We start from the raw sequence: 23,118 nt of genomic DNA, 5'->3' as shown, positions 1-23,118 counted from the left end.
ATTCCTTCTTTCTCAGCCTTTATCGCTGCACTGTACATAGATAAAGATCTTGAATATGTCCACACCTTCATGAACGTCTGCTTTTTCCCACGATTGAAAGTAAGTCTCAGAGCGATTGTTATGTGTTACACAGCCGAGAAGCTCACTTTGCTACGGAGTCCCAGCTGAACCAAGAATTTTGTTCTCCGTGTCCTGACTAATAATAAAGGTTTTAAATCTGTTCTCTCACATTAGTGGCTTAGATACACGTAGTTCTTGATTAGTGCAGTTAATGAATCCTATGAAGAGATCACATTATTTGAATTTGCACTATTCAAAGTGACATTTCTATGGAAAATAGGGTAATTGCTTCCAGCTCAATGGTAATAGGCAATGTTTTTAAATGTAATTTTTATATTTTATTAATGAAATGCTGAACAACATTAAAAGTGGATAAATCTATATCCGAAGGGTAATTTCTATCTCCTGCATTCTGTTTTCAAAATGAGCTTTTTTGTTTTGAGCTTCCCTGGGAAAAAACCATTCCTTTGCTCCATTTTGTATAAAGTACAACAGTGGTCACCAACCAGTGGTCCACAAAATTTTGGTGGTCTGCAGAAAAATTATTTGCATTTTTTATATTGCACTAATTGCTATTTACCATTTTTTAAAATTCATATTAGTGGTCCACAGAATTTAAAATTATGAATTTAGTGGTCCCTGAGGTCTGAAAGGTTGGCGACCCCTGAACTAAAACATCTAGAACTCCAACATCTACAACCTTAATAGCAACCTTAATTGTACCTGTGCTAGCATTAATTGCATTTATGTTAGTCTTCGTTAACTGGATTTTGGCTTGCATTAAACGTGGTATCAATTTATCAATCACACTAAATCAAATTAAATTGCAACCCTACCTATACTAAGAGAAAAATACATTTGAAAAGGCTTTTTTAAAATCTAAAGTATTTTCCTACTTCCAATCATTTTTTTCCTGTGAACAGTTGTTATTTCTTCCTCCCCCCCTTTTTTTTTCTCATTTTAGGAATTCATCCTAAATCAGGATTGGAATGATCCAAAATCTCAACTCCAGCAATGCTGTTTAACTCTCAGAACAGAAGGGAAGGAGCCAGACATTCCTCTGTATAAGTAAGGAGATTGATTTATATATATGCAGTATCACTTTGTGACTCCTTTTTTTAAAAAAAATACCATATGCCTGGAATTAAGTATCACACCAAGGGTGGTTTCCTGCCAGTTCTAACCTCTTCTATAGAAGAGGTTCCACAAATCTACAGTGCCGTTTAGAACCGGTTCCTGCTCCTTCCCCCCGCCCGTCTGCACATCATCAAGATGAAGAATGAGAGGAGGAATTCTTGGAGTTGAAGTCCACAAGTCTTAAAGCTGTCAAGTTTGAACACCTCTGGGGTTTTTTTTCTAAAGGGTTAGGGGTACAAGGGTCTTGAAACTTGACAGCTTTAAGACTTGCACACTTCAGTGCCAGAGTTCCTGAGCCAACATGACTGGAGGAGGAATTCTGGGAGTTGAAGTCCACAAGTCTTAAAGCTGTCAAGTTTGAACACCCCTGGGGTTTTTTTCCTAAAGGGTTAGGGGTGCAAGAGTGTTGTAACTTGACAGCTTTAAGACTTGCATGCTTCAAATGCCAGAGTTTCTGAGCCAACATTTTGGTTGATAAGCAAGAACGTTGTTAAGTGAGTTTCACCACATTTTACAAGTTGGCCACGCCCACCCGGTCACATGGCTGGCAAGCCACTCCTACCCGGTCACATGGCTGGCAAGCCACTCCCACAAAGCAGGCAACACCTACAGAAGAGGTTCTAAAAAATTTTGAAACCACCACTGTATCACACCCTTTGTTCAAAGAAGGAATTAGTTTCCTTGATCAAATGAAAGGATACTGTTACACTTTGGATCTCAAATTCAATTTAAAGCATTGGAGATATAGTCAAGAAAGTTTGTGCAGGTGTGCAATATGATGGCTGTAAGTACAGTAGACATCGATAGACTTAGACATGTTCAATTTTCCCAAACTCAATTTTTGGTTCTTAAGTCACCCAATTGCTTCTGCAGGTGCAGCGGTCATCTCCCAAGTTACTTTTCCTTGATCATGGAAATGCTATGAGAGGATAGCAATAGCAGTTAGACTTATATGCCGCTTCACAGCGCTTTAAACCCCTCTCTCTAAATGGTTTACAAAGTCAGCATATTGTCCCCAACAATCTGAGTCCTCATTTCACTGACCTTAAAGGATGGAAGGTTGAGTCAACCTTAAGCTGTTCAGAATCAAACTCCTGGCAGTAGGCAGTGAGTTGGCCTACAATACTGCATTCTAACCACTTCACCATTATGTCTCAAGGATATATATAGTGAAGCTAACACACTGCTCACTGCCAGGAGTTCGATACTGACCGGCTCAAGGTTGACTAAACCTTCCATCCTTCTGAGGTCAGTAAAAGCCTGGGGCATAAGAGAAATTGGTGAACAGTCCTACCTGCTTTCCAAGTAGTTTTCTATTCATTCTGTCTTCACACCTGATAGGAGCAGACTTTTGTTGTTGTTATTGTTTAACAAAATGGTTACTGTTAGAACAGGTAGTATTCCACCATATGTATGGTGGAAAAGGTTGCAGAAAATGTTGAATCTTAAATGTCATTTAAGATTGTTTTTTGGTCAAGGGCAAAATATTAAGGGTATATTCCATCCCGTTCAATTAAGAAGTAAGGGTAAGGTAAATGACTATTAGATTGAAGGATGAAGTAATTCTAAAATATATGATGCCATTGATGTTAACCACGTAACTATGTATGTAGAGTGGAAGGTTATATCAGAAAGAGAAGCAATTATTGATTGACAGAGGGAAAATTCTGTATTAAGCATACATACATATTCACCAATGAAATGATGGCATACACCGCCCCGAGTCCCTTTTGGGAGAGGGGGCGGTCTATAAGCGCTAATTAATAATAATAATAATAATAATAATAATAATAATAATAATAATAATAATAATAATAATAATAATAATAATAATAATAATCGTCTCATAAAATAATCTGTCGAGGTTCATCCTTGTGCTGTGATCTTTGTTAAAATGGTTGCATTTCATTTCAGATGTCTTAGAGACTTAGACAGAATGTTTTCAAGACTGTTTTCTTTTGCTGTCTGTCTTGTGGCTTAGAACACTGCAAACAGTTGGACCTTCTCATGCTAGGACATACACCGTGGCTGTTTATTTCAAAGGCGAAAGAATAGGATGTGGGAAAGGACCAAGGTACATAAAATGTTTGAATACTTATATATTCTATATGTCTGCCTGCCTCCCCTCCCTCCCCCCCCCCTCTATTATCTCTCTCTCTCTCTCTCTATCCCTCTATCTATCTAGTCAAAGTGGGTAAAGAGAGCTACATGATGTTCACTGATATATTAAATCGGATTCCTAAAAAAGTGAATGTTATAAATCCTCTCCTTTTGTACATCTTAACCTGGAAACAAGACAGTCTAAGATTCCCAGACACATTGATTCTCAAAGTCAGGTATCCAAGGTGAGCTTGAAGAAGTGTGCCTATTAGTGGTATAAAGCAATGACACAATACTGAGTTTCAGTTATTGTTGTTCCTTGGAAAACTTTTCAGTTCATAAAATATTTTTTTCTGAGTTTGCTTAGTGCCAGAAGGTCAAGGGATAATGTGTAAAACATTTCAGTGCATTATTAACTTTTTTTTAAGTCCTCAGCTCCATTTTTTTTTAATCTCTTGAAATTGTGTTTGGGGGCATACTATAAAAAAGGACTGTTAGGGAGAGAAAGAATCTTCAGTGGGGAGAGGTAGGACACAAGATAGTGTCCAGTGAGGGAGTAAATATATGGAAAGCTGGAGAAGAGTCACCCTGTTTAATGCTTTAATGCAGGGGTGTCCAAACTTTTTGCAAGGAGGGCCAGATTTGGTGAGGTGAAAATGTGTGGAGCCGATCATTCAGCCTGACATTCTTTGAACCCTTAACATTAAATGCGAATTAACTACCGTATTTTTTGGAGTATAAGACGCACCAAGATTTTGAAGAGGCAAATTAAAAAAAAAGTTTTTGCACTCTCCCACGAAAATGGGCCTATTTTTAAAAGGGCATGAATAGCCTTTAAGAGGCTTCTAGAGTGCTCCTGGGGGCTGGGGGGGGGCAAAGTTGAGCAAAAAATGGCCCGTTTTTTGCTCATTTATGCCCTCCACAGCCCCCAGGAGCACTCTGAAAACCTCCTAAAGGCTATGCACAGCCATTTTGGCGAAGGGGGCAGAGTTTTGGGAGGCAAAAATACTGTATTCAGTGTATAAGATGCACCCAGATTTTTAGCCTCTTTTTTGAGGGGAAAAAGATGCATCTTTATACTTCGAAAAATACAGTATTTTATGAAAGACTAAACAAATAACTCCAGTGAGGAGAAGAAGCTGCGGGCCGCTTGAAATTTGAAAAAGGGCCACATTTGGCCCCCGGGCCGCACTTTGGACATGCCTGCTTTAATGCTTCGAAAGATACTCTAATATCCACAAGTTCTTTTCAAAGAATGCAGCAAATTGATAAGCTGGAATTGGGTGCACACACAATCGTAGTTTATTTTTAGCATACTGTTGCCTTCTCCAGCTTGTTGTCAAGGCCCAGCTAAATCTGGATTCAGTCGCAGCTCAGTCTAACCCAGTGTTTCTCAAACTTGGCGACTTTAAGTCCTGTGGACTTCAACTCCCAGAATCCCCCAGCCAGCATAGCTGGCTGGGGAATTCTGGGAGTTGAAGTCCACAGGACTTAAAGTCGCCAAGTTTGAGAAACACTGGTCTAACCTATAAACCGATTAGTATCTTCCAACCTGATTGTCCATTTTATGGAAAAATGATTTCAGTAAGATGAATGGGGAAAACTTCTTAAAGTTCTCTACACGGTAAATGCCAAGTGCTATCTGCAGAATAAATAACATTTAAAAGGGGTTTTTTTTTTTCCACTTTTCCTCCACTCTGCACAAAGCATACTAATGTTAAGAATAACATTAAAACAATCCCTAATAAAATAAGGTGGTTTGGAAAGAAATGAGCTATAATGTTGCTATCCATTTTGGCTGCTGGAGATGGGCTTTTTTTGTTTGTTTAATTGACTTTTAATTGCTTTGTTAAAAGAATTTTGAAGGGGGGGGGGGATGTTTAAAAGTATGGATCTTTGTTTTTAAAATAACTCTCTGCAAAGCCAAAATGTATAAGTAGTGGGGCTAGGGGACTGGAAGAGTTTTTATGGTAACAACTGCCAGTAATTATTTGGAAAAAAAAAATTAGTTACTGCACAGCAGTTCTGGGAAGCTGTAACTTGCTTCTGAATTACATTTGTCATAATTTATTTATTTATTTATTTTTGCAGCATTCAGCAAGCAGAGATGTGTGCAGCAATGGATGCGCTGGAAAAATGTAAGTGGGTTTCTTGGAAATTACTTAAGAGTAGTTCTGGGGAGGAGTTGTAGGCATTTTGTGCAACAGAGGTAAAATACAGGTTAAAGTGAATATGTTGCCCCAACATTGTTTACTCTTATCATTTCTGTTAATAAAACAATTTATTGACTAGTGGAACAAACAGTTTTAGGTTCTATTATCTCTGCGGTCATGAATGATGCTGACCTCCATGTTGTTTTTTAGGCATGGTCTGCCAGTAGGCATTGACCTTCAGGCTCATGGACTTTCTCTATTTACCTGTGCAGCATTCACAAAATGTGGGTAATTCTCAATTTACGACCACAATTGAGCCCAAAATTTCAGTTGCTAAGTGAGTTTTAACGCGTTTTGTCCCATTTTATGGCCTTTCTTGCTGCAGTTGTTAAGTGAATCACTGCAATTGTTAAATTAGCAACATGGTTGTTAAACGAAAACCAGGCTTCCCCATTGACTCGGCTTGTCAGACGGTCGCAAAAGGTGATCACACGACCCCTGGACGCTGCAACCTATCATAAATATGAGCCACTTGCCAAGCATCTCAGTTTTGATCACATGACCATGGGGATGTTGCAATGCTTGTGCGAAAAACCATCATAGGTCACTTTTTTTCAGTGCCGTTATAACTTTGAACGGTCACTAAACGGAATTGTTGTAAGTCAAGGACTTCCTGTACAGACTCCTGTTTTCATAGGTCGGAATTTGATTGCCGCTCACTCAGATTGCATCCGCCCTTCAAGATCGTCCAAACCAAAAATCAAAATCACGCGTACTTCCTTGATTTTAGGATTACAGAAAAAGAATCTTGCAAGTCTGAAATCACTTCTCTCCTCCCTCCCTCCCTCCCTCCCTCCCTCCCTCCCTCCCTTCCTTCCTTCCTTCCTTCCTTCCTTCCTTCTCAGAGAACAAGAGGGAGTCCCTCCTGAGTCTCAAGGAGAACTTTCTCCTTCCTTGTTCTAAAGTGGGCTGAAATACCTCTTGTCTAATTTGTGAAGGAGGGGAAGTTCCCCCCCCCCTTCAATTAATGAGGTGCGGATCGCAGCCCTTCCAAGAAGCATATCTCTGAATAAACAGAAAATAAAACCCGAGAACATGTTCTAATGAAAACAAACTTTAATATGAAATAAAATAAAATCTTACTATCTAATTCTTACATTCTGGCAAGAGCAATTCTTGCCCGCCTCCTCCGGCAGGCAAACGAAAGATCAGAAGGAAAGTACAAGAATGTGTGACGTATTGTGAAACGTGTTAGGAGACATGCGCAGTAAATCATTGTCTGATAAGAAAAACATTTCTACAGTATAACTCAGAATATAAGCTCAATTGACGAACAAATTAACGCAGTGACATAATTGTTGTCTAAAGCTGCAGTGTCCCCCCTCTCCTGTCCCTCAGGGCCATTTTCCAACAGCCTTATTACAGATTGCCCAGCATTTGTGATAATTTATCAGAGTTGAACAACAACTATGACCTCCTGCACCACTGCCCCAGGCAGCTATCATAGAAACTAGTTTGAAGAGGAGTGCTTTGGAAGCTTTGGAAGATGGGGATAGTTGTTGGCTTCAGCCTGAGGGGGCCATTGATGTCGACACCGGCTACGTACAGTACATACTGTGCCTACATAGAGAATGAGGGCATTGAGGGAAAGAACCAAAGACTCCGTTTCTAAATAAAATCCTTTCCCCCTGTTGAGAAATGTCACTTGCAGGAGATGAGTCATTTGAAGTGGGCTTGTATTTTGGTGAAAGCTTAGATAGGGGGGGAAATATTTGCTTGCTTGCTGTTCTGCACAACTTTTATGTCTAGCTTTCTCCCCTTATCATCATAATCCCTTGGAAGCATTCATATTTCAGACCCAATCGTCAGGGATTCAGTCAAGTAAAGTACAAGAGCTCTCTGGCCTGTGTCCAGCAAAGCACTTAAGCCCATGCTTAAATTCAGGCCTGCGAGTATTCCTCTGACATTGATGATCTAGGTATAGTGATTAAAATAAAGTCGCTATTTTGTTAGATGGGGGCAGTGTGCTCACCTTGTAAGACTGATGGCAAAACTCACAAGCTACTGCCAAATGGGAACCTAAATCTTTGTTTTACAACCCTACGTAACTCTCCAACTTATTGAAACCTCTAACAGAGGTTGCTCTGCATTTATTTATTGAAGCAGAGCTTTATCGGAGCTGAGCTTGTCCACTTCCATCAGCCAGCTTGTAATCTTTGGCCCTCATTTTAAAGACTTGGCTTTTCTTTCATTGAATATGTGCTTCTGAGAGATTTTCATTTTTACATTTGTTCTCTGTTAATCATTTGCTTCATGGTATGAGTGTGGAAGATATAGAGACCTGGGACGAAACCTTTAAATCATGCTACAGTTCTTTCCCTGTGGCAGTGTTTCTCATCCTTGGCCATTTTAAGATGTGTGGACTTTAATTCCCAGAAGTCCCTATCCAGCAAGCTAGGTCAAAGTGGCCAAAGTTGAAAAACACTGACCTATAACATGGGTACAGAATCTGAAATCTCTGAGCAAGAGGTGCTTCTAGACTTGTGGCCAGGGGTCCTCAACCTTTCTGGCTTCTGGGCACAGTTTTGGAAGAATCATTATCTTCCACGGGCCAACAGTGTAGAGCAGTGGTTCCCAAAGTGGGCGGTATCACCCTCTGGGGGGGCAGTGGGATGACGTAGGGGGCGCTAAGGCAAGGGGGGCAGCAGGGGCTGCTAAGAGGCAAGGGGGAGCGGCAAGGGCGCTAAGAGGCAAGGGGGGGGCGGCAAGGGCGCTAAGAAGCAAGGGGGGCGGCAGGGGCCGCTAAGAGGCAAGGGGGGCGGCAGGAGCTGCTAAGAGGCAAGGGGAGCGGCAGGGGCGCTAAAAAGGGTGAGGAAAAAAAGATCATGTATTGTGTTGGCTGCAGAGGGCATTGCCCCTAGGTTAGTAGCGTCCCCTTAGCTAATTCTCAGATGGAAAAGAGAAACGTGCCGAGCAGAAGATGGACTGTTTAAAGCCCATCGGCGCAGGCAGAAGGACGAAATTACCCAAAGAAACCTGGAAATAGCTGCGGGTAGTAAAGAACCGGTAGTTCTTTATTCAAACAATTGAATTCCACCACTGGGTGGGGGGCACTGAGGATCAGTTTGTAGCACCAAGGGGCGGTGGACTGAAAAAGTTTGGGAACCACTGGTGTAGAGGATGGCTTCATGCAGGCACATCTTACACATCCCTGCACAGCTTGCTTCTCAACAGGCCCGTACCAATCCATGGATCTGGGGTTGAGGATCCCTATTGTAGGCTGATCCTGGAGCCCCCTTAAAAAGCTATTCCTAACACTGGGCATTTTTCAATGTAAAGGAATTTAGGGCTGACCTTGGGAAGGAAGGAACAAGCCATTTAGGAGGGACCTTGAGAAGAGATTACACAAACCAGAGATTGAAGCAAATGAAAGAAACTCATAGTAACCCTGCCTTGATTTTCTTTACTATACTCTTATTTTCTATATGTTGGGACAGAAAAAAATATGGACAAGTTTTCACGAGTCTGTTGTTATACCCTCCAACATTACAATGGAAATCCTGGAATCCCTGCAATGCCAGTTTCTTGACTTGGTCTATCTCCAAGGTCTGGTTTAAATCAAAGGGCAGTAATACTAACTAAAAATAAATATGCATGAAATCACACCATCTCCTAATTTGATCAGGGTCCCTTAAAGGCCAAAGGCAGGGACCAGCCCCCCAAAAAGACTGCATACTTCTTGTCTTTAATTTAGCTCATGTATTTTCCAAATCAGATCAGGGATTCTGATGACAAACAAGTTTTTATGTTAGCTGGATAGGTAACTCTCTACTTACATTCTTAGCCAGGACATGTATGTCTGAATCATATTAAACAATAGAGAAATGTTGAAGAGTGATCAAGTTTCTAAGTGATTCTGGAGAAAAATCATAAGAAAACACCTGTCCAAACTTTGTCTTCCATTGTAAACCAATTGGCCAAAAAGCCTTCTTTTTGCACAGCTTCTGCAGAAATGCCTTTGTTCATTGGAATGAAATCTGAGCTGTTAAAATCATGATCCATTCTGACACTTCACCACTGGGAGATATCGGGCCCTCAGTCATGGTTTCTGTCACCTGCAAAATGTCACATTGTTTCAGAGAAGTGATGTACTTAATAAGATCCTCTTGAGTTCAAAGAAACATCAAAGCTCTGCTTTCCGTAGCTCTTCCTTCACCTTTTGCTTCAGCTGAATTTCCCAGGTGGTGCTTTGTTAAGTCTCCTGTTCCCAAGGACACCAGCTGTTTTGGCATCAGCACAAGCTCATCTATCACACATGGCAATTTGTTCTCTGGCACAAAATTCAACCCGGGCAACACTTTCCACATTGACCTTCCATCTGGCGTCACCATTGTTGATATGTTTCTACACCTTATTTTGCACCAGTTTTCCTGAGTCGTATTAACTGATTTTGGCTTCTGGAGTGGGTGCTTTGGTCTTTAGGGGGGTAATGGCTTCTCTGTCTCTGTTTTTCACACACACACACACACACACACACACACACACCTGTTATAGTAGTAATGGAGGAAAATTGGCTTCATTAGCTCCAGATGGGCCTCTTCTCATCCTTGATGAAGAATGATAGAATTTTTCAGGACTTCTCAGCATAATCCATTAATAATCTATGTTTTATTATAGAATTTTATCATCATAATAAGGATCTTTCCAGCCCTCCTGCTGACATGTTTTATGGTAGAAGCTTTCTGAACAAGTATTTTATGGAATACGAGGATCACTCATCTTCTTACATTCCTAATATGATCTCTAAGTAGTCATCAACTCAAACTGATCTCTGTGGAAACTTTCATAAAATAGAAAACAGAGTTACATACTTCATAGTTTTGAGGTGGCATCTCAACTGAATCCCAATATTTATTAGAGCTTACTCCATTTAAATCATCCCGATTGCTAACAAATGTGATAAATCTTATTCACATAAATCTTATTCACATAAATCAGTAGACTACTTCAAAGTAATTAGGGGATTACAACCAAACCAATATGTGCAACAAGTACTCTTTATCCTGACTTGTTAATACAATAATAACAGCTGGATGTTATATTTGATGGTGGCAAGATCATGTCATTGGCTGGCTTTTATTGATATAATTTTTTTTTTCTTGTCTCAGATAATTTTCCTCAGATGGCCCATCAAAAACGGTTCATTGAACGGAAGTACCGTCAAGAGCTTAAAGAAATGAGGTGGGAACGAGAACATCAAGAAAAAGATCTAGATGATTCAGAAGACATTAGAAAATAAGGGGAAAGGAAACAGTAGTATATTTGCTTAACTTTGACCATGGCCTATAAAAAAAAAACCCATCCTGGTTTCATGAAACTAAATGAAATCATGTTTGCTTTTGTGGTTTTTTTTAAAAAAATATTATTAATATGTTTTATCTCCATTTTGAGAGGCAAAGCTGTATTCATAAAATTTAAAAATGAATTTTTTGAAGAACATATGCTTTCTGAAGAATATTGTGTCCCCAGCCTAGGTTTGTGAACAATAAAATGTTTTATTTCAAAGTATGTCATGTTCTAAAAATAAGGAAAAAATAGTGTTATTCATATTGCTGTGTCATATGAAATGATAAGGTATTAAACAGAATGCTCTTTTCCGCTACCTTCTGCCTCTGCCACACTACAGGTAAGAAGATGTATATGAAATGAACCCAAGGAACAAATGACCAGGCTCAAATGATCCTATTTCGTACACATTATACAATTCTCTGGAGAAAGCTCTAACACTGGGAAGAATGGAGGGAAAGAGGAAATGAGGAAAACCAGCAGAGGGGAGTGGCTTCAATTAAAGTGTCAATGTGTGCACGTTAAGGACAGATTGTAATGGAGAAATGCAGTCACTAAGAATTGACAGTGACATCATGGCACATAATAATAATAAAATATATATTAAACTTTGTTTGTCTTGGTAACATCTTCACAGATGTTAACCCTAACTCTAAAGCTTGATCAGTTATCAGTTTTACAGAAGGGTTTTTTTTAATGAAGGGGGAACATATGTAATCAAACCACAAGCACCATTCACCCAGCTGACCACGGTCATTTAATTCAGGTTCTCCTTCCACCATATGCCTTTCTCCTCCATTTTTTGGCAGTTGGGAAATCAGATGTCATCTTTCAAGGTGTCACATTTTATCTCAGTTTACTGATCTGTTCTTAGAAGTCCTACAGACTTTACGGTGTACGGTTTATGACATTTTTTGGATAGGCCATTGATTTTATGATATTTTATGCTAACTGCTTTGCAAATAATGTTATATTTAAATAAATACTGGTGGTTTTTAAGTGAAAAGCATAAGCTTTTTGCAATTTGGTGCTGTTTGGATGGGGATTGTGAATTTTCTTGCATGCTTACAATGACTATGAAAACAGATTAACTGATTCATCCCAGTGACATACATGTTGCAATTACTAAGGCCGATACTAGTGTTTTGTTAACATTTTTATTGTTTGTGGCCATGAAAAGGACTGTTTAGGTAACCAAACATGGTTACTAATATGAAATTGGCCAGCCGTTATTGCTTACCACCAGGCGGCATCGCTTCGGCATAGACTGAATAAGCCTTTGCACGTGATCTTTGGTGACAATGTGGTGCCAGGCTGCAATAATGGATTCAGTCAGCTCCTGCTTGGTCTTCGGATGCTTCTTGCTTATTTTGTAACCAATCTTGGCCCACGAGTTCTCAATTGGGTTCAAATCCGGGCTCTGAGATGGCCAGTCCAGGAGTCGAACACCATGTTTCTTCATCCAGGACTTCAACGTATTGCTTGGAATTCATGATTCCCTGCACGATTTGTATCCGACCAATACCAGAAGCAGCGATACAGCCCCAGATCATCACATGCAATGGATACTTCACAGATAGATTCAGGCAGTACTGCCTAAATTCTTCAGCTGGAAATCTTCTGACATACTTATTGCACTGATTCCCAGTCAAGTAGAAATTGCTCTCGTCACTGAAGATGACCTTGGCCCACTGTTTGTTGGTCCACTTGGCATACTTCTTGGCCCACACATCGACAAGAGCAGTGAGCGTCTGGGAGCAAAGCTTTACTTTGAGCCCACAGCCTTTGAGCCCTCTGGCAAGCAGTCTGCGACTCACTGTGCTTGTGCACACTTTTACATTACATGTTTCACCCCAAATTCTTATAATCTGAGGTGAGGTGAGCTTCCTGCCAGTCATCGAAATGCGTTGCAGAGCCCGATCTTATCGTTTTGTCAGCTTTCTTGGTCTTCCAGAGCGGAGCCTGTCATCAAGTGAACCAGTTATTTTGTATTTTTCAACCATTCTGCTCACTGTGGTGTGATGGCATTTCACTCTTGGCTATTTCTGTACAGGAGTAATCCTCTTCATGAAGCACAATGATGCGATGCCGCTGCTCAGTACTGGTGAAAGCAAAGGCCTTCATCCTTGCCTGCAGCCAGAGTTAAATTTCTTGATGCTTTTCATGCCTATTTATAGTCAGAGAGTATGACAACATTGATTGACTCATAGATTTAGCCTTTGTGCATTTTGATTGCTCAGCCAAAGCTCACTACTGATTGGGTGCTTTCGATCCTAGCATTCTCGAAAATTCAAGTTGTGTTTGTTTTAGCACATAAACTCACTCAAAATCTTTAAAAGACTTTGGTTATATTAATAAAAATTATGCATCTCAATTCGACTACAGAAATTTTCATCAAAGTACTAATTTTGTGTACTTTTCTATGAGTGAAAAGTTGATTAAACATGTAACAGCTTAAAACTGAAAGCATCCAGGACTTTTTCACACAGCTTTATATTTATTTTGTGGTCTTTGATAATTTTGTTGGAAGATGTTCACCACACATAAACAATATTTGCATTTATTGTTATTCTTTATCAGTGATAATTTTTACCAGGTTTATTCCATTTTTAAAAAAGTTAATATATCTTGTTAAATGATGTGAGGAAAGTGCTATTTCTTAATCTTCTCAATTTTTGTTTTCAGTTGCTATTTAAAGTTATGCAATATTTGCAATGATGACGGATATTATAGTGTGTATATATTTATTATACACATATAGTATGTGTGTATGTATACATTATACACACACACACACTCTTACACGTGTGTTTCTGGAAATATAAGCAATTATGAAATTCTGTGATGATTTAAAAAAATACCAGTAGCATGACAGTAGCATGAGGGAAATACTTAGGGCTAGGTACTATTCTGATATTTATCATTCCAAAAATGGAGCATTAATTAATAAAGCATGAATATACTTTTGTTCAATACATTAATATTAAAAACATTGTTTTTCAATGTAGGCCTGTTTTTATATAATCCAGCATTCTTTTAAAAATCAATAGAAATCATAAATCTGCAAATTCCATAAATAATTTAAATTGCATCAAAAATAATTTCATTTTCTAGCAGCCAGTAACTGTTATTTTTTAATATTACATAAGGTAGGAGTCCAAAATAATTTAGTAATTATAATCAACCAATAATAATAATAAAACTTCTTTAAATGCTCAACATCATTCTCAATAATCCTAATCATCAGTATATTTTTACATTTCGTTGATATCTAAAAGATTTTAATATGGGAAGTTTTACTTTAAAGAATAGATGTATTTTGGGATGTTTCCTCCTTTTGATAGGTGATCTGTTTATCAGAATTACAGGTGCTTTAGTTGTTTATTGAGACCAAGAGCACCCAAGCTTGATGAACTGTCTTGTCCCTATTACATTGATCCACTCCACCTGGTCTGGCAGGAAGGACATGGTGTAGACCCTTTTGACTAAAGAGTTTTGATTGGTGGGATCTAGGAAGAGAGCCTTCTATGCCATTGACCCCATTCTGTGGAACATTCTACCTGTGGAGGTGAGTTTGGCCTTTACTCTTTTGACCTTCTGAAACAGTGTTAAGACCTGGTTCAGCCAACTAGCTGGGGATTCAAGACTGATAAATAGCCATATAGGGGTGGCTGGTTCCATGTAGAGGCTCTTTCAGACTTTTCATATCATTTTTATGATCTCTTTTATTATAAATCACCCAGAGGTAGTGATACTGTGAGGTGTATAAACTTGGTCAATTAATAAATAAATATGTAAATATGTAGTACTTTGAAGTCAATGCTAAAGACAGGTCAATGTGTCCTGAAAAGTGACTTGTAGAATTAATAGTTGCCCTCTCCTTGCTTCATCCTATAATGAAAAGGGGAAGAAGGAAGAAGGAAGGAAAGAGAGAAAGAGAAAGAAAGAAAACAAACCCTGGGTGCCTTAAGTCACAGTTAGAAAAGTAAATATATTCTCCCAGGCAGCTTTCATTGATTATGTCAGCCATAATTGTAATTCAACTTGTCATAACAAAGTTTGTACGGGAATATAAACTAGAAAAAAAAGCCATTTCAAATTCACTGGATATTTAACATGCTAATGTTATTCAATATCCAATTACAGAGTTTCTGGAAAGACAATTAAAATTCTGGAAGATAAGGAGTCTCGGTGACTTCATTGGACAGGTCAGCCAAAACTGCCTTATCAGCCATCTGTTCTTGGGGTGATAAAGATTTTCAATTGCTATCATAAACTTTTAAACTTTGTCATAATTAGTGGGGGAGAAGGGATGGTTTACTTTAGTCCTTGAAGAGCTGGGCCAGACCTTCGCTAGAGAAGGTTTCATTTGGTGATATTCTTGGCACTTTGAGATGCTTTTGTGTCAGGAAGAAAACAGCTAAAATAAAACAATGTGCTTTTAAAGATCAAATGTGGGTATTACTAAAGCCTGGAGAAATGGATTAAAATGTTTCACTTCCAGGTTGGGAAACTTCTTATGATAGTTTCATTGGGCAACCACTTTAAATGACAGGGTGTGTGGAGTTTCAAAGTGTGCTTTACTTCATCAGAGCTTTTATCTACCTGAATGTGAACCAGTGCATCTCTTCTGAGAGTCAAGAGGCAACCCAGCTTCAAACCACATGATTGTGGGAAGAGGGCAGATCAAGCCTCCCCAACTTGAAACACGTTGAGGGAAGATGCTGCAGCATGATAAGGAACTACCTTGCACAAAGCAAAATATTCCAAATGAAACAGCCTGGTCCACAGCTGCCAAATAAAAACTGAATTCCAAATTTCTCCATCCAATCTTCTCTCTGCTGTACTTTATGTGATAAGTGCTGGTCCCAAATAATTTTCTACCAGAGAGCAATCCTCTGCACCATTGCACTTTCTAACTACTACTTGACAAGTTTATGTCTTGTATTTTTTTCAGTGTAGTTGCCTAGTTTGGTATTATGACAGGCGATGTTTTAGAATTTAAGAAATTGCATTTGTTTATATCCTGGGAATTTAAAACAACCTATGTGGGTTTTCCGCAAACTTTATTTCCTCCCCCCACCCCCCACCCCAACTATAAAAGTAGTTGAATTGAGAGAGAGTCTCTGGTACTTTAATGGAATACTTGGGTCTGAAAGGTAATTCATGTTACACCAATTCTGGATTCAGTTCGACATTAAAGATGACTCCTGGACCTTCAGGCAGTCCACCAAAGGAGACTGGTGACCCATAAAGTTAGGACACTGGGCTGACAATCATCAGCTTGCCGATTGCTGCCATGGAGAGGGTGAGTTCCTATCACATACTCCAGCTCCTGCCCACCGAGCAGTTCAAAAGCGGACAACCATGACTAGAGAGATGGATACCACTTTGGTGGGCAACTTAATGGGGACATGAAAGGAGCCTCCAACTTTTCCTGGGCAACAGTGATTTCACCATTCAATCCTTTAACCTGGAAGTGCTTTGGTGCTCCCAATACGAATGTAGTAGTAGGGAGTCCAGCCGCATTTCATTGTTCCAAATGTTTAATATCAAAGAGGTAAAGGATGTAGGAGTGACGAATGTAAGGGCATATTTTGCACATAGAGATATGTTGTCAGATTTATAGTTAGATAACTTGTGTGGATTGGATACATTAAACAAAGACCTAACTCTCTAGAGAAGGGTCTAATGCTGGAAAAGATGGAAGGAAAGAAAAGGATGAGCAAAGTAGATCGTCTCAGTTAAAGATGCAATGAGTACACCATTGGAATACCTGATTAGGGGCAGATTATCAGAGAGAACATCTATGCAGCTGCTAAAAGTTGACAGTGAGTTGATGGTCCATAATCAGCACAGAAATAATCATGCGGCACAGAAATGACTCAACTATGCTTTTTAAAAAATGTATTGCTGCATTATTCAGGCACATCTTTCTTTCTTTTTTCCTTTTCATGAGGCCAATGGTGGCTTACCCACCTTTAGGATAGGTGAGCCTGTGAAAACATAGGAGCTAGGATCTCATAAAAGTTTTAAGGGAGAGTAAATGAAGTGTAAACGACCAAACTGTCTCTTGAAATACTAGGTACTTTGGGAAAGAAAAGACCTTTTTCTACAATGAGAACAAAACTTCACCTAGTGCTGCAGTGCAATGATTGAATTATTGTGGGGAAAACAAATATACAGGATTCTGGATCTATTGGTATTTTAATGACCAGATCCTTAGTGGCAAAATTCAGCACAGGTGTCAGGGTTCTAAATAACACCCCCAACGAAAAGACTCCGAGGCTTGAGTTTCCTCAAAGTTCCATTTTATTAGAGATGTCATATTGGCACATCTGGGAAAACCCGAATCTGAAAGCTTCCAGGTTTTCCCCACCCAAAGAAAAGTTCAAGTCCCTGCCCAGCACCCACATATTCATCACATGGTCCAATCAGGCACTATCCCAACTGGAGATGCCTCCCTTCAGGTGCAGGGCAAGATGTCCTTGACTCTCTGAGAAAGGAATGTTATTTTGACTATATATCTCCCATACTCCATATAATTCCCCCTCCCATTTTCCTACAGCATTGAATGTGGTCTGCAACAGGTACTCTTCGACTATTTGTGTGGTGACCATTTGAAGTTACCAAGTCACTGGAAAAAAATGACTGTTTTTCACACAACTGTTGCAGCATCCCTATGGTCTCATGATACAAAATTCAGATGCTTGCCAATTGGTTCACATTTATGGTCGTTGCAATGTCCCAGGGTTACGTGATGACCTTTTGCAATCTTCTGGCAAGGAAAATCAATGGGTAAGCCAGATTCACTTTACAACCTGTTAACTAAATTGACAACTGCAGTGATTCACTTAAAAATTCTGGCAAGACTCACTTAATTGTCTCACTTAGCAGCATAAATTTTGGGCTCAGTTGTGGTCGTAAGGTCGAGAACTACCTGTAATGATTGCAGAAATAAACCAACATGTACATTTCTCATTATCATTGTTGACCCACTATCTTCTTATATCATTTCACGAGATCTTAGTTAGAAGAGAGGGGATGTCCATAACCCCAAACCTTTTTTTTTTATAACCATAAAGGTACACCAGGATCCTCACTGAAATTTATTGACTAATCACAGAAGCATGGCAATATGATATCTTATTATTATTCAGTGAAAAGTAGGTAAAAGAGGATTAAGTCCTTGGGGTGAAAACAGGAGGGGTGGATTTTCTTCCTTATCTTTTGTCTTGATGTATGATATTCATATTTAGACTAGGTGTAAAGTTCAAACTGATCAGAATTTATGTTCATGAGCAAATGCTGCTGTTCCCTTCCTCTATGCATTAGGAATACTATATTAACAATGTCCTTAATCTTCCTTTTAAAATTATTCATCTGCTACCAAGTTGCAGTACTTTTAGCTGACATTGTTGGGTCCAAAATGTTGACATAACAGAGAGTGTGAGAAGGCAAGCAAAGCTCCAACCAGACATTTAAAAGAAAGTTTTGTCTCTTGAGTCAACCTTGTCCTTTTGCGATTGGTTGTGTATTTTATTTAATGATACTGACCTTTGTAGTGAATGTTGGCTTCTGATAAAGGCTAAAATTGTTGACCTGCTGGGACTTGCTGCTTGGGAAGTGTTTGTTTGGGTTTTTTTTACTAGTTCAGATCTGTAAAGATAAATCTTTGTTGACCCAATTGCCCAATTATCTCACTTTCCAACCTGTCCTGTATTTTTTGATTGATAAGGTGGGCTTGAACCAAACCAGCTTTTTAGTATTATTATTTTTTAATATGCCTTATTAAATTTCTACAAAAAATAACATATTAAAAAAGGAAAAAGATAGGAGACGGGACAAAGAAAGAAAGAAAAAAGCAGGAAATAGAAGAAGGGTTATTTTCAAATTTCTTCAGTACAGTTCGGGGTGAAATTCAACAGGTTCTGACAGGTTCTGGAGAACTGGTAGTGGAAACTTTGAGTAGTTCAGAGAACTGGCAAATACCACCTGTGGCTGGCCCCAGAGTGGGTTGTGAAGGGAGATTTTGCAATATCCTTCCCCCAGGAGTGTGGAGGGAATGGGGATTTTGCAGTATCCTTCCCCTGCCATGCCCACCAAGCCACGCCCACAGAACCGGTAGTAAAAAAAAATGAATTTCACCACTGATACAGTTATAATGCATTTGATCTAAAATTCAATGATGCATAATATTTCTATAATCATAAAAATTTCCAATCGTCAAATCCTGAATCCTAAAATCAATGGAGCATTTCTTTTGATTTCTAGCAAAATGTACCAAAGTAGTCTTCACATAGAAACAAAGCAAGAGAAAGTCTTTACTTTAATCAAGATAGTTAATTTCACCAAGTTAGCCAGTACCATTAACTTTATCTTTAGTGGTAAACTTTTGTATGAACTTCCTTAAAACCTAATTTCTTGCTATTGTGTACTGATAAAGGCAGGTAACATTTTCTTCCCCTTGACATCTTGAGCTTGGAAGCTCATTGGAACTACTTTACTTCTGCCCTTTGGGTTGAAAAAGCCAAGAAAACTTGCTAAAACTTATTTCCATCAGCTTTATATTGAGCTGATTTCCTTGACAAGCTGTAGTTTGTAGTTTCTAGAGACTAATCTACTCCTACTAATCTAATGAGAAAACGGGACTGTTATGGACGGCTGACGTAATAGGGCTATGAAGGTGCATAGGCACATTCATTGGAAAAAATAGCAGTTGCCTTCAAAATAAATTTAGTTTAAAAGTTTATTTTTAAAATTAGAACAATTAACCAGTGGGACAACATGCCTCCAGAAGTTGTGAATGCTCCAACACTGGAAGTTTTAAAGAAAAGATTGGACAACCATTTGCCTGAAATGGCATAGGGCAGTGATGACGAACTTTTTTGGCTCGCGTGCCAAAAGTGGGGGGACTGCAGGGGGGGTTGTGCGCTGGCATGCCACATCCATAATGCATGACCCCAGCGCACATGCAAGCACGACTAGCATTCCCCCCCACTTTTGGCGTGCTTTTTTTGTCCTCCCCAGGCTCCCCAGGCTCCAGAGGGCGAAAATAGCCTCCCCTGCCCCTGGAGGCACTCTGGAGGCTTCAGAAGCTTCCCTGAAGCCTCCAGAGTACGAAAAACCGGCCCTACGGGCAAACCGGAAGTTCAGGAACAGACTTCCGGTTTGCTCATACACCTGGTTTTAGCCCTCAGGAGCCTTCAGGAAGCCTCCTGAAGGCTCTGGAGGGCTAAAACCACCCCTACAAGCAAACCGGAAGAAGCTTCCTGAACGTCCGGTTTGCCCATAGGGGCGGTTTTTCATGCTCCAGAGACTTCAAGGAAGCCTCCGGGGGGGGGGGAATGGCCTCAAAAGAAGGCTGAAGTCAGCTGGTCAGCGCGCACATGTGCGCCACACAGCTGACAGGGCAATCTCTCTTGTGCCCTGACAAATGGCTCCATGTGCCATGTGTGGCATGTGTGCTATAGGTTCACCATCACGGGTATAAGGTTTCACGGCTGAGCAGGGATTGGACTAGAAAATTTCCAAGGTTCCTTCCGACTTTTGTTATTGTGTTATTTTAAATAAATAACTTTTAAATGTATTAAAATATACCGTACTTGCTGCCCATCCTGCAACAAGGCAATTTTTTTGCCGGGGGGGGGGGGAGACTTACAATGTTAAAAGCAGTAAAGCCATAAAAAATAAATATGTCTAATGACAAAAATATATATATAAACAATCATTAAAAGTTAGTATTGTGTACATGAGGTACACTTATTTGCATTTGATTTCTCATTCCTGATTGACATCCTGTAGTCCGGACAGAGACAGCCAAAGGGTTGGATATGGGCCAGGGGCCATTAAAGGCCCAGGTCTTCTCTACATTAAGAGTGGAATCACCTGTGGATACAGATGTCAAACCTGGTATGAATATATAAAAACAGATCATCTGCTTTTCTGCGGAATTAACTTTTTGTGTCAGATTGCTGAGCAGGAGTTTGAAGAGGTAGGAAAATTGATATGGCTACAGTCCATAAAAATGATATTTCCCTTCTGAGAAACTTAGTGAGAAAATTGTTTTGCATTTAGTGCATGCATCTTAGGTTCAAGACTTGGGATAGACTAGGACAGTGGTTCTCAACCTGTGGTCCCGGAACCCTGGAAGGGGCACAATGTCATCACAAGGAATCTGCAAAGGCTTGAAGAAATGTTATGATTGAAATCTTGAGTTAAGTCTTGGTAGTCCATGACCACAGAAAATAATCAAAGGGAGTCCATGGTGAAGAAAAGACAGAGAACCACTGGACTAGGGCGTTGGCTATTGCTACTACTTTGCTTGATGTCCTTATTGAGGGTATCATAGAATTTCTGGTTATAAAATTGGGAAATTCAAATCACTCAAGTAAAAAAATTGCTTAATAACTAAAATCTCTTACAGAATTTTCTACCTCTTAAATCTTGTTATCCTGTAAGAGATTTCTATAGGCTGATGTTTCATGCCCCTACATATTGTACCGTATTTCAACCATAGATATGTAAGTGATGATGCAAATAATTGGTACTTATTTATAGAAGGAGCCATGGCATCTCTCTTCTGCTACAAGGGCAAAAACCACTGCTTTTAGAGCATTTTTGAAAAGCTGCTCACTATCACCAATGGCATAGCATTAAGTCCAGCTGGAGTAAACCAGAGGTGGGTTGCTCCTGGTTCGACCTAGATCGGGCAAACCAATAGTAGCGGTGGCGGGAGGCTCTGCCCACCCGCATGGACACTTCTGCGCATGTGCAGAAGCATCGCATGTGCACATGAGCGTGCCCGAACTGGTAGTAAAAAAGTTGGCAACACTCCACTGAGTAAACTATCACATTCTCTCGGTAAGCCTAACATTCCATTCTTTATCATCTTCTGATGTCCCTTACATGAAAAAGAAGTAGAAACAAACAATAATAACAATAAGAACCCTTGAATTTTATGGAACTATTTATTCCATAATTCCCATTGGCAACTAGCTAATGAGCCTGTATGGTTCTAGTGGTTACTTTTGAATGTTCCAGTATTCTAATTATTCTTCTGTATTTCTCTAACACTACATTCTTTTGTATTTAGCCTAGACTTCTCCTTCCTTACTGTCATAGCTTTTTTTTATTTCTTATTCACAAAAAAAAAATCAATTTTGTTAATTAAATTCTTTCTTTCAATGTTCCCTTGAAACATTTTTTTGTCTAATGTTACCTTGAAACATTTTTTGAACTATGATCCCATCCCGCTTGGCTATTTTCTTTTTCATATTACAAAACTTTTTTTTTTTTTGGTGCTGTGATACATTATTTCTATCCATGCGTATTATTTTCAGGAACATTCATCCTAGAACTATAATGGACACTTTCTACCATCATTTTGACACTACATAGCTATTTCAAGCTAATAGCATTTATCCTATTCATTCTTATTCGTTTTCCCTATGGCACATAAAAGGTATATACAGATAATTTTGAATTCAGTGAGAATAGAGGAGTAGCTTTATTGAATATCAGTGATGAGAAGCAATAAATATGTTGGTTGCTAGGTAGAGATTATTAGATGGACAATAGAAACCAGGAAGAATAAGACTAGATAATAACACATTGCTAAGAATTGAATATTTCTTCTATCTTTAATAGAAAAAGATAGCATTAAGGAGAGTTCTTATTATATCTCAGAAGCAGATGCACAACAGTTAAAGGTTTTGGCATTATGTGGCAATTCATTTCACTTCTAAAAGATGAAATGAAAATAGAATAATTTTGAAGGCCATGCATTAAAAAACTGCATTAACCATGACATTTGGTTGACGCATCAAGATTCCTTGGTAAGGAACCTGCCAAATTCCAGAAGGATGAATGTGTGGGTTCTAAAAGCCACCAGCTTGCTATTGTAACTGTATAGCAAAGCTTAACTCTTCATCCTAATCTGCCTTCTTGTCTAACAGGAGAGGAGGAGTTAAGATGGTTCATTCTTTGCAATCTTGCTGTTTCGATTGTGTATTGGAACAAGGCAGGTGAAACAGCAAGCAAGGAAGAACAGAAGTAAGGATTAGATTGCCTGATAAATATGAGCCTTAGAAGGTGCCTATTAATAAGAGTTGCTAACATTGGCTTGGGTTGGTTTCTTAAATTGCTTCCTGATGTGCATCTTCAAAAGCACAGGTGTCTTGATAGGAAATGCAATCCAACAAAGCTTCACTAGAGGGGTACCCAGCAGTCTATGGAAAGATTTTTTAAGAAGGATTATCTTTCTGAATATAAACCAAACTAGATATTCCTGTGCAAGGAGAATTTTGGCAATCTGGTTCTT

General features: G+C 39.2%; 1 protein-coding gene across 2 annotated transcripts in view; it reads left to right on the top strand.

Moving 5' to 3' along the window:
- DROSHA (drosha ribonuclease III) overlaps positions 1–11,018 on the top strand; it is a 122,049-nt gene extending 111,031 nt beyond the window's left edge. For both annotated transcript variants that reach the window (XM_081951537.1, XM_081951536.1), the window contains exons 28-32: positions 17–99; positions 1,025–1,128; positions 3,179–3,271; positions 5,389–5,435; positions 10,619–11,018. In XM_081951537.1, coding sequence (XP_081807663.1) covers positions 17–99; positions 1,025–1,128; positions 3,179–3,271; positions 5,389–5,435; positions 10,619–10,749 — 458 coding nt within the window. In that variant the 3' untranslated portion in view covers positions 10,750–11,018. The remainder of the gene's footprint in view (positions 1–16; positions 100–1,024; positions 1,129–3,178; positions 3,272–5,388; positions 5,436–10,618) is intronic.
- Positions 11,019–23,118: the final 12,100 nt, after the last annotated feature.

Source organism: Natrix helvetica (assembly GCF_964273705.1).
Source record: "Natrix helvetica genome assembly, chromosome: 4".
In the NCBI taxonomy this organism is placed as follows: Eukaryota; Metazoa; Chordata; class Lepidosauria; order Squamata; family Natricidae; genus Natrix; species Natrix helvetica.
The sequence above is the reverse complement of the archived record's forward strand: the minus strand, read 5'-3'. Positions and strand labels throughout refer to the sequence as shown.